The sequence below is a fragment of the Pteropus medius genome, unplaced genomic scaffold (assembly GCF_902729225.1).
Source record: "Pteropus medius unplaced genomic scaffold, Ma_sr-lr_union100, whole genome shotgun sequence".
NCBI lineage: Eukaryota > Metazoa > Chordata > Mammalia > Chiroptera > Pteropodidae > Pteropus > Pteropus medius.
In genome coordinates, this window is record NW_024352785.1 from 5,084,466 (window position 1) to 5,096,523 (window position 12,058).

General features: G+C 32.5%; 1 protein-coding gene across 3 annotated transcripts in view; it reads left to right on the top strand.

Moving 5' to 3' along the window:
* The window catches only part of LOC120590800 (tyrosine-protein kinase Fer-like), a 55,721-nt gene extending 50,685 nt beyond the window's left edge, over window positions 1-5,036 (top strand). For all 3 annotated transcript variants that reach the window (XM_039848415.1, XM_039848414.1, XM_039848416.1), the window contains 2 exons: window positions 3,566-3,743; window positions 5,024-5,036. In XM_039848415.1, the coding sequence (XP_039704349.1) occupies window positions 3,566-3,743; window positions 5,024-5,025 (180 nt within the window). In that variant the 3' untranslated portion in view covers window positions 5,026-5,036. The remainder of the gene's footprint in view (window positions 1-3,565; window positions 3,744-5,023) is intronic.
* The last annotated feature ends 7,022 nt before the right edge of the window (window positions 5,037-12,058 follow it).

Sequence of the window (12,058 nt, forward strand, 5' to 3'; positions counted from 1 at the left end):
GAGAACCTGTTTGCTCCAACTCTTACTATAGTATGTGTTGTCATTTTATTTAATTTTGTCAACCTGATATATGAAAAAATAATTTCAAATGGTTTTATTTGCATTTTTTATTATTAGAAAGGTTAATTCTATTCTTTTAAAGTAATTTTACTCATATCATTCTAAGGTTTAGAAGCATTTCCAAAACAATGTTAAATAATACTCTTGACATTAAACAGCCTAGTTTTGTTTTTGACTTTTATGGGAATATTTCTATATATGACTATTAAATATGCATTAAGTTCAAAATATTTCAAAACTGATATCTTATTTTTAATAGACTGTTTGTCCTAGTAATATTTTATTGGAGATATTTGCACTGCTGTTCATAAGTAAATTTATTTTTATAGTGTCTTTGTCACTTTTTGATATCTGTGTTATGGTGTTTTTAGGAACTTTTTTTCATTCTCAGTTCTTTGAAACAATTTAGGTAGCATCATCTGATTTATAATGGTTTGAAATTATTCCTTAGCAAAAAAAATGTTTAAGCTTTTTACTTTATTGGAGGTATTTTATTAAATCATTGGTTTATGATAACCAATGTACTCCATGGTTATCGATCTCTTTGAGTTTCCTATCTGTAAAAGTTTGGATTCAGTGAGGAAAACAGAACCTACAACAGATAGTTCAATAGGTAGAATTTAATTTGGAGAAATATGTTAAAAAGTTTTGGAAGCGCTAAAAGCAAACAGAGGATGGTTAAGCAATTCAGTGATTAGTAACTGCATGGAGCCTCTACAAAGGTAAAGCTACAAAGTGGGGAAGGGCTTATTTCACCTATGTGTGTGTGTATGTGAAGTATTAGAAGAGAGAGAAGAGAAGTGTGTGTGTGTACGTATTATTATTATTATTATTATAGTGAGAGAAGAAGAAGAGAAGAGAGAAAGTCATGTATAAGGGAAAGAAGAGAAGAAAAGAAGAGAAGGAGAAAAAGAGAAGAAGAGAAAAGAGAGATAGAGAGAGAGAGAGAGAGAGAGAAAGTTAGAGTTAGAATTTAAATGCTCAGAGAGAATAGCAAGTAGTAAGGATTAGACTTACATGAGATTTACCTAATTCTTAGTGGAAGAGATGGATCTTGCCATGTGAAGGAGAGGAACATTCCAGGAAGAAGGAATGTTCAGGAAACTGAAGGAACAACAGTGCTCCTAGAATTTATTTCGCTGGATAGAGAATGACAGACATGAAATTGGAAGGATAGACAGAGGACAGATAATAAAAGACATTATAGGTCATAGAAAGAAGTGTTTTTTTTTTTAAATGAAAAGAAAAGCATATATAGGAATTTATGCAGGAGAATGACATTAATTTTTTTGCTACTTTAAGTTGAATGGGTTGGAAAGGAGCATCAGTAGAAGAGAGGACAAAGAGACTGGTACTGCCCTCAGTGGAGATTCTATTCTAGTTGGAGATATTAGGAGGAGTTGTAATAGTCTAAGCCAGAGATAATCATAACCTCCAAAAGGGTAGAAGTGAAGATGGAGAGAAGTGGGCAGATTTGTGGTAGACTTGGGAGGAAGAATCAGAAAGACTTACCGATAGATTGTTTATGGGAAAGGGTAGCCTGTGCTTCAAAGGAGCAGAGACTTTTTTTTTAGGAAGAAGGGAATGAATGTTTATTAGCAGTATTGGGAGTGGAATAGAACCAGGGTTTTTTTCTAAAGCTAGAAAATAAATGGAAAGCTCTGATTAGAAGTATAAGGGGTTTTATAATTACAGAGTAGGAGTTCTTGAGAGTACAGGATTCCGTAGATAGTATCCTGTGTCAGATTAGGAGATACTGAAGGAAATATGAATTTGACAATCAAGATGATAATACATACCTCGGAGGCTTAGACTTCCCGCAGTGACTACAGTGAATAGGGCTGTTAGGTATGATAAGATGTGATCTTCTGGGAGGAGGAGGGCAGTCTGACTTTGTTCTGTCGTCTCTTAATACTGGCTTCCGAGAAGGCTTCTCCCCTTGGCTGTAAGAACTTCTATATAGAATCACAAAAATTTATTGCTACAAAGCACTTAGGGAATATTTATTTTTTGAAGATAAAGAACTGATCCCTCTCACCTTTATTTGGTAGTACTAACTTTATGCACATACTATATATAGAATGTTTTCCCAACATTGTATTTTTTAGAGTGATAATATCAAATGAAAAAGGCAAAGCTACAAGAGTTATTAGGGCCATTTAATTTATGTTTTTAAAATGTGTATAGTTTTTAAATTGTTTTCATCTTTATTAAAATTTAGGTTTTGATGGAAGAGCTACATTGATTCTAAATTGCTTTGTGGCATCAGGAACATGTTAGTACTACTTAGATTTTTGAATTTGAAAGTAAATTTGATGAGTTCATAGGCCACATGTCCTCGTCTTTGTTCATAAAGCATTTCACAACTAAAAATGACCCCCCATCCGAAACCAATGTCCTCAAAGCTTTATTTATTTTTGAAAAACCTATATGGCAGTGTATCAGAAACAAGATTACCAAGTCAGATTGGAGAGTTCTGTGACAAAGGGTTTGTTTTCTTTAGGTTATTATTTTGATTTAGATGCTTATTAAATTTTAAGTTAGGATTATATTGTTATATTGATAGAAAGACTAATTCTGTTCAGTCACAGATCAAAAGTAATAGAGTAGAAAAAATATTCTTGTAAATATCTGAAACCATGTCTTGTTCATTTTTTTGTATCTTTAACATGGATTCTCCCTGATCGTGGTAAGTCTCCAAAAGTTATTTGTGAATAAAATTTTGAAGACCTAAGTGGATAGCATTCCTCTGTTACTTTTTTCAGTATTTATTAGTAAGAAAGTCTAATAACAAATGATTTGTTCTTCCAGCAGTATCCATATACCTACTTGTCCAAATATACCATTTTGTGTTTCTTCTATGGAGACATTGTGTCATCTTGGAAAAACCATTAGAATTAATGATATTTATTAATAAAAGAGAATGGCTCTACATAGAAATGCAGAGAATACTTCTATTTAAGACAGAAGAAGCAAAAGAAGAGCAGGTACAAAAATTGAGAAAGCATTTTTAGGAAGGGAGGAAGACAAGTTTGTATGTTGGAAGATAAGAAGTCATACAAGCCAAAATAGAAGAGTTTCAGGAAGAAGTGAGATGCCAGAGAGAGACAGATTAAGAATAAAGATGGGAAAATTTCTGTTGCATTTGACCTTTAGGAAATGGTGACTTTACTGAGAAATTAGAATTGTGTAAGCAGAAGCAATGTATCACTGTGTTCAAAAACAAACAGAAGACTGCAAGTATGGATTCTAAGAGTCCTTTAATCCCTTTCCTAATATTCTGCATAGCCTTGATTATTTACTTTTGAAACATTTGTACTTGAAGTTGAAGGTGTTAAATATGAACCATTTATAGCTCATTGCACAATTGCTAGAACCTGCCATTTTTATATTAAAGAAATAATTTGTATAAAACTAAATATTTAAAGTTCTTGAACACTTAAAGCGTAGCTAAATGGAGACCTCTAATACAAGTGCTAATTTTACTTCTTTATTTTTTAAAAAGTCTTGGCTACTTATGATTCAGCAGACGGAACAACTTAGTAGGATAATGAAGACACATGCAGAGGACCTAAATTCTGGACCCTTACACAGGCTCACCATGATGATCAAGGACAAGCAGCAGGTGAAGAAAAGTTATATAGGTGTTCATCAGCAGATAGAGGCAGAGATGATTAAGGTTTGTCTTTCTATTCTGGACTTCTTCTTTTAATTGATTTTTAAATTCACAGAAATATTTTATCCTGATTGAATTAGAAAATTGTTTATCATCATTTCCTGATGGAAAATATGTTTCATGTCTCTTATGGATAATAACTTATTTTTATTGAATATAAAACATTATTGATTATAAGATATACTATGACTTTATGTACTCCTATAAAAGAAAAGCATGCTGCCAATTAAACTTTTAGACAGTGCTTTTTTTTAACCACTTAGAGTTTTTATTTTTTAGTTACTGAAATAGCTCATGTAATAGTATGCATAAAATAAAAATGAAAATATAATCAAAATAAGATATTTCTAAATTGTGTCTCTGGATAATTTTTTTCAATGTTTTTAATTATGAAAATTTGCTAATGTACAAAAAGAAGAGAGAATAGTAAAATGAACTTCCATCTGTGGATCCACCCATATAGTAATTTTTTTCCATCTATATTTTCCCCCACTTTTTCTTCTACACTGGATCATGTTAAAGAAAATTCCAGAGATCACTTTATCCATAAATATTTTAGTATGTATTGCTAAAATAAGTATTCTTTTTAAAAAAGCATAACTTATTGTTAATCTAAAAATAATAATAATTCCTAATGCTATTGAATATCCTAACTGTGCTCAAATGTGATTTTTAAGTGTTTTTTACAATTGATCTAAACATGACCTGTACACTGAATTTGAACAATTCTCTTTAATGTAGGTTGCCCTCCCCCATTTTTAAATTACCATTTATTTGTGGAAGAAACTGGGTAATTTGCTCTGTAGAATTGAATTTCCTTCATTTTGGATTTTGTTGTTAGCATCTTGTGATGTGATTTCACATATTCCTCCATCGTCCAGTTTTCCTGTGAACTGGAAGTTGGATCTAGAGGCTTGATGAGATTTTTGCTGTTTATTTTGGGCAAGTATACATCATAGATTCTTGTATAGGCTTCCTGTTGTTTCGTGTCAGGAGGTATATAGTGTCTGTGTCTGCTCATTTATCTTTTTGTGATGTTAAACTCGACTAAGAGGTTCTAGTGTTGACAGTCTGTTCAGTCTATAAAAAAAATTTCCCTTCAGCCTTTCACCTAATAGTTTTAGAAAAAATTGATGTTCTCTGCTTAGATCCATTATTTCAGTGGGGGTTGTAAAATGACAATATTTTAGTTCTATCATTATTAATGCAATCTCGTTAGCTAGAATTTTTCATTAAAAAATTTTCCTATATCAACTGTTTGGTTACCATAAGGCATAGTTCATTTAGGAAAGACAGAATAAATGCTTTCTTTTTGTAGTTTATTTGCCAGTTTGCAGAATAATGAATTGATTCTTTAGCAACTTCAAAGTTAAGACTTCTAGTTTCTGGTCCAACATATAAGAGGTTTGAAAGTTGCCACTCTGTCCTAACAAGTAAAAAGCTGAACAAATTGAAAAATGAACACATCTTCTTAGATTTATAGGAGATTTCTGATCACAGGGCAAACAACTGCCCACCAAATTGGAGAGACTAACAAGCATATACAGAGAATCACAACTTATGAGAGCAGCAGCCTCCTTGGAAACCATTGCTGGGTGTAGGAAAACCTGAATGGTAACTGGCAGATTCTGGAGGCTCAATGTGGATAACTCTGACAGTTAAAAACTCAGGAGGACCCATTCATTGAGGGACCCCCACACTTTTGTGAGTTTTACCTTCTAGATTTCTACCAGGTTCTCATAGTGAATATCAGAGAAAAATCTCATGTTCCTGGCAGGGGCAGGGGAAAAGGAACCATTTTGACATATGCCAGAGCATTCTGTTCTTAGCAATGCCTGCCCTCATGGGAAACTGTTTAACCAGAGCCTGTCAGACCTGCAGGAAGAGAAATAGCCAAATTCAGCCCACTCCAGCCATCTTGTCTCATGTAAGGTGGTGGTGGCGGGACAGAAACTGAGAAGCACATGCCAAGTTCACAGGCCAGAGGCACAGGCTCAGTAAAAGACTGAGACTTAATTGTAGGACTATAAAATGCTTCCCCTCCCCTGACAATTTATAACTACATCAGTAAAGGCTTATTTACATCAATTTCTTTTACCCAGTACATCATGCCTGGCAATCAAGAAAAAATGATAAGGACTGCCAAAAAGCAAAAAAAAAAAAAAAAAATGTTGGAGGAGACAGAGCAAACATTAGAACCAGATATGATAGGGACGTTAGAATTTAAAACAACTGTCTCTGTTTTGTATGTTAAGAGCTCCAATGTGTAAAGTAGACAGCATGTAAAAACGGACAAGCAATGTAAGCAGAGAAATGGAAATTCTAAGCAAGAACCAAAAATAAATGTTGAAGATCAAAAACACTGTAACAGATGTGAAGAATGCCTTTGATGGGCTTGTTAGGAAACTGGACGCAACTGAGGAAAAAATCTCTGAACTTGAGGATATGTCAGTAGAAATCTCCGAAACTGAAAAGTACAGACAACAGAGACTGAAAAAATATACAAAGCATATTCAAGAACTGTAGGACAACTGCAAAATGTATAACATATGTGTAATGGGAATACCAGCAGGAGAAGAAAGAGAGAAAAGGACAGAAGAGATATTTGAAATAATAATGACTGAGAATTTCCCCAAATTAATGTCAGACATGAAAGAACAGATCCAGGAAGCTCAGGGAACACCAAACAGAATAAGTGACCAAAAAAACCCAAACAAAAACCTAAAAACAAAAACAACCCCCCTCCCCCAAACACCTAGGCATATTGATTTTAAAGTACAAAAAATCAAAGATAAAGAAAAAATTCTGTAAGAAGCCGAGTGAAAAAAACCTCACCTATAGAATAACAGATATAAGTATAACATCTGACTTCTCAGAAATCATACAAACAAGAAGAGAATGTAATGAAATATTTAAAGTGTCGAGGGAAAAAAAAATCCTAAAATTCTGTACCCTGTGAAATTATCCTTCAAAAGTGTAGGAGACATAAAGACTTTCTCAGATAAACAAAAATTGAGTCGAATTTGTCACCAAAAGGCTGAAAAGGAAAAATTGATACAGGTTGGAAACTCAGATTTATATAAAGAAAGGAAGAGCATCAGAGAAGGAATGAGTAAATTAAAATAAAAACTTTCATTTTTCTCATTATTACTTGTTCTAACAAATAACAATTTATGGAAAATAATAGTAACAGTGTATTTGGTTATGTATGCTCATGTATATATCTTGTGTATTTGTACAGACATACATACATGTGTTTATGTATGTTCATGTATAAGTGAAATGAATGACAGAATGATAGAAACAATGGGAAGGAGAAATTAGTATTATTTTATTATTGGAAGGATAGTGTTATTTGAAAGTAGATTTGGATTAGTTATAAAGGCATGTTGCAAACTCCAGGGCAACCACTAAAAAAATAAAAGAAATATAAATGACATGCTAATATGAGAGAGAATGTAGTCATATAAAATACCGAACTAAAACCACAAAGACATGAAAAAGGTGGAAGACAAAAATAGGAACAAATAACATGGGTAACAAATAGAAAATAGTAACAAATATGGTAGATATTAATTCAAGTATATCAATAATTTGAAAGTCAGTTGTCTAAATGAACCAATTAAAAGAAAGACATTGTCAGAGTAGATCATAAAACAAGATTCACCTGTGTGTTGTCTACAAGAAACCTATTTTATATATAAAGACATATAGATTCATTGTAAATGGGTGGAGAAAGATATACCATGCTAACACTAATCAAAAGAAAGCAAGACTGGTTATATTAATTTCAGATAGAGCAGACTTCAAAGCAAGGAAGTTGATCAGGGACAAAGAGGGGAGTTATATAATGATAAAGTAGTTCTCCAAGAAGACATAACAATTCTTAATGTGTATGGACCTAACAACACAGCATCAAAATACTGATAGAACTGCAAACACTGATAGAATTTAAGGAAAAATAGATGAATTCTCTATTACAGTTGGAAACTTCAACATCCGTCTGTGAGAAATAGTCCAGCAGGCAGAAAATTAGGAAAGACATAGATGAACTCGATAATAACATCAATCAACTAGATATAATGAACATCTATAGATTAGTTCATTCAACAACAGCAGAATACACATTCTTCTTAAGCTCACATGGAAGATTTGACAAGGTGGACCACATTCTAGACAATAAATCATACCTTAATAAATTTAAAAGAAATCATATAAAGTCTGTTTTATGACCACAATAGAATTAAACTAGAAAGCAGAGCTGGAAAATCTCCAAATACTTGGAGATTAAACAACACACTTCTAGATAACACATTGATCAAAGAAAAAATCTTGAGATATTAAAAAATATTTTGAACTAAATGAAATGAAAGCAAAATTTATCAAAATTTGTGGCATTCTGCAAAAGCAATGCTTAGAGGGACATTTATAGCATTCAATGCATATGTTAGAAAAGGAAAATATAAAATCAATCATCTAAGCTTCCACCTTAGGACACTATAAAAGGAAGAGCAAAGTAAGTAGAAGAAAAATAATAAAAAAAATAGAGCAGAAATCAGTGAAAGTGAAAATGGGAGATCAATAGGGAAAACTCAACAAAATCAAAAGCTGGTTCTTTGAAATGATCGATAAAATCAGTAAGCCTCAAGCTAGGCTAGCTAAGAAAAAAAACAGTGTATCACAGATTAATAATATCTGAAGTGAAAGAGGGTATATCAGTACATATCCCATGGATATTTAAAGGATAATGAAGGAATACTATGAACAACTCTGTGCCTGCAAATTTGATAACCTAGAGAAGTAGGCAAATTCTTGAAGGACACAATCTGCATAAGAAGTAGACAATCTAAACAGGCAAATAGCTATTAAAGTATTTGAATTAATAGCTAATAACTGTGGAAAATAGCACCATGCTCAGATGGGTTCACTGGTGAATTCTATCAAACATTTACAGAAGAAATTATAATTGTCTACAAACTTTTTCAGAAGATAGAAACAGAGGGAACCTCTGTTAGGACTCATTCTATTAGGCCAGAATTATCGTAATATCAAAACCAGACAAAGACATTAGAAGAAAAGAAAACTACAGACTCATATCTTTCATGAACATAGATACAAAAATCTTTAACAAACTTTTAGGAAATCATATCCAACAATGTATCAAAACAATTATACACCATGACCAAGTGGGATTTATTTTAGGTATACATGCCTGGTTCAACATTTGAAAATTAATTAATCGAGTCCATCACGTCAACAGACTAAAAAATAAAAGTCAGATGATTATATGAATAAATGGAGAAAAGCCCTTTAACAAAATCTTACATTCCTTCATGATAAAAAGCTCTCAGTAAACTTGATAAAGGATATCTATTTAAAAACCTATAGGTAACATACTTTATGGTGAGAAATTCAAAGCTTTCTTATTAAGATCAAGAGGAAGGCAAGGATGTCCCTTCTTACCGTTGCTTGTTAACGTCATACTAGAAGTCATAGCTAATGTAGTAAGACAAGAAAAAGAAATAAAAGTTACACAGATTGAGAACAAAGAAATAAACCTGTTTTTGATCACAGATGACACGATTGTCTATGTAGAAAATCCAAGAGAATTAACAAAGAAACTCTTAGAGCTAAGCATAATAGCAAAGCGATAAGACACACTGTTAACATTACAAAAGTCAATAGCTTTTCTGTTGACCAGCAGTGAATAAGTTGATACGATATTAAAAACATAATATCATATACATTAGCACCCCCAAAAATGAAATACTGAGGTGTAATTCTAACAAAGTATATATAAGACGTATAGGACAAAAATGACAGAACTCTGATGAGAGAACCAAAGATATAATATGAGAGAGATCCCATATTAATGGATGGGAAGACTCAATATTGTCAAGATGTCAGTTATTCCCCGCTTGCTTTATAGTTTCAACACAACCCCAATCAAAATCCTAGCAAAATATTTTGTAGATATTAAGAGATTCTAAAGTTTATATGGAGAGACAAAAGACCCAGAATAGCCAATAGAATATTGAAGAATAAGAGCAAAGTCAGAGGACTGATACTACCCAATTTCAAGACTTATTATAAAAATACAGTAATCAAGATAGTAAGACAATGGACAAATAGATCGATGGAACAGAATAGAGAGCCCCAAAATAGACCCACATAAATATAGTTAATTGATTTTTGACAAAAGGGCAAAGTCAACACAGCAGAGAAAAGATGGTATTTTTAACAAATGGTGCTGGAACAACTGGATATCCATATGCCAGAATGAATCTAGACATGGACCTTATACTCTTCACAAAATTAACTCAAAATGGATCACAGACCTAAATGTAAAACATAAGACTGTAAAATGTCTTGAGGATACATAAGAGGAAACCTAGATGACCTTGGGTGTGGTGATCATTTTTGAGATAAAACATTAAAGGCATAATCCATGAAAGAAATAATAGTTAAGCTAGATTTCATCAAAATTTAAAAAAAACAAACTAAAAAAAAAAACCCCACTTCTGCTCTGTGAAGACAGTGCCAAGAGAATGAGAAGATAAGCCAGACTGGGTAAAAAGATTTGCAAAAGTCACAGCTGATAAAGGACTATTATCTAAAACATTAAAAAAAAAATCTCTTAAGTATCCACTAAGAAAGCAAACAACCTGATTTAAAAAAATGAGCCAAAACCTTAACAAACACCTGACCAAAGAAGATATATAGATGGCAAATGAGCACTCGAAAAGATGCTCCCCATCATATGTCATCAGAGAAATGCAAATTAAAGGAACAACGAGATACTACTGCATGCTTATGAGAATGACCAAACTCCAGAACACTGACAACACTGAAAGCTTGTGAGGATGTGGAGCAACAGGAACAATCATTAATTGCTGGTGGGAATGCAAAATGGTACCATCACTTTGGAAGACAGTTTGGCAGTTTCTTATAAAACTAAATATACCATAGAATCTAAATAAATTATAGGATCCAGCAGTCACACTCCTGGATATTTACCCAAGGAAATTGAAAATTTATGTCCACACAAAAGCTGACATATGGATGTTTATATCAGATTTATTGGTAATACCAAAACTTGGAAATAACCAAGATGTCCTTTAATAGGTGAATGGATAAATAAACTGTGGTACATCCAGACGACAAAATATTATTCAGCACTTAAAAGAAGTGAGCTACCAAGCCACAGAAAGACACAGAGGAGCCTTAAATGCATATCACTAAGTAAGAGGAGCCAAATAAGTGGAGCACAGAGGATTTTATGACAGAGAACCACTCTATATGACACTGTAATGGTAGATACATGTCAGTATGTTTGTTCAAAGCCATAGAATATACAAAACCAAGAATGAAACCTGCTGTAAACTGTGGACTTGGTGATCATGATGTGTCATTTTAGGTTTATCATTTGTACAAATGTATCACTCTTGTGGGTGGGGATGTTGCTAACGGAGGAGGCAATACATGTGGGGGCAGGAGGTATATAGGATATCTTTGTACTTACTAGTAGCTCAATTTTGCTCTGAAAGTAAAACTGGTCTAAAAATAAAGTTCATAAGAGAATGATTCGAACTACTATCTATATTATAGTTGTTGATAGTTTTGTTTATTTAACAATGTCATCCTTCATACCAACATTGTTATGTTGATGCAATGTTTATTAGAAGTAGGCTCTAAGATTTTCTTACAAGTTGCTTATTCTCCTTTTGCAAGTTTTCCATACTGCAGATTTCTTAAGTCTTCTAAGAAGGTATATTGGAATTTTTTTCAGACAGCATCTAAGATTCTTAATTATTTCCTCAAATGCTGTTTACATGGCTTTTTGACTATAGAGTCAAAGACTTGCATTTATGTAGTCTTTTCATAGAAATAATAACCAAGTTCATGTACACATGGCACAACCTCTGTGATGCTTGCTCTCTGGCCAGCACTGATTGTTAGATGCATCTTCTTTTCAGAGGTATTATAATGTCGAAAAAAGTCATGTTAGAATTGGTGAATTATGACAACTCAAGAGTTAATCTGTATAATTAAAATAAATATTTAAATTCGTTTTTTTATTAGAGAAAATATTTCTGTGCACAGCAAGTTAATTTATTGGTCTTTGATGACAGCACTATTTGATTTGCTCTTCTTTTTAAGAAATATTTTTTAATTTGATGTTGAATTTATTACTGATTTCTAAACTATATTAAAGAACAACTCTGACCTATAAGCAGTAAAATACACATTATCTAATGCTTTGGAATTTAAGTTGTTGACAATGTAAATTTAAGCATTAAAACATTTTTTTTTTTTTTTTTT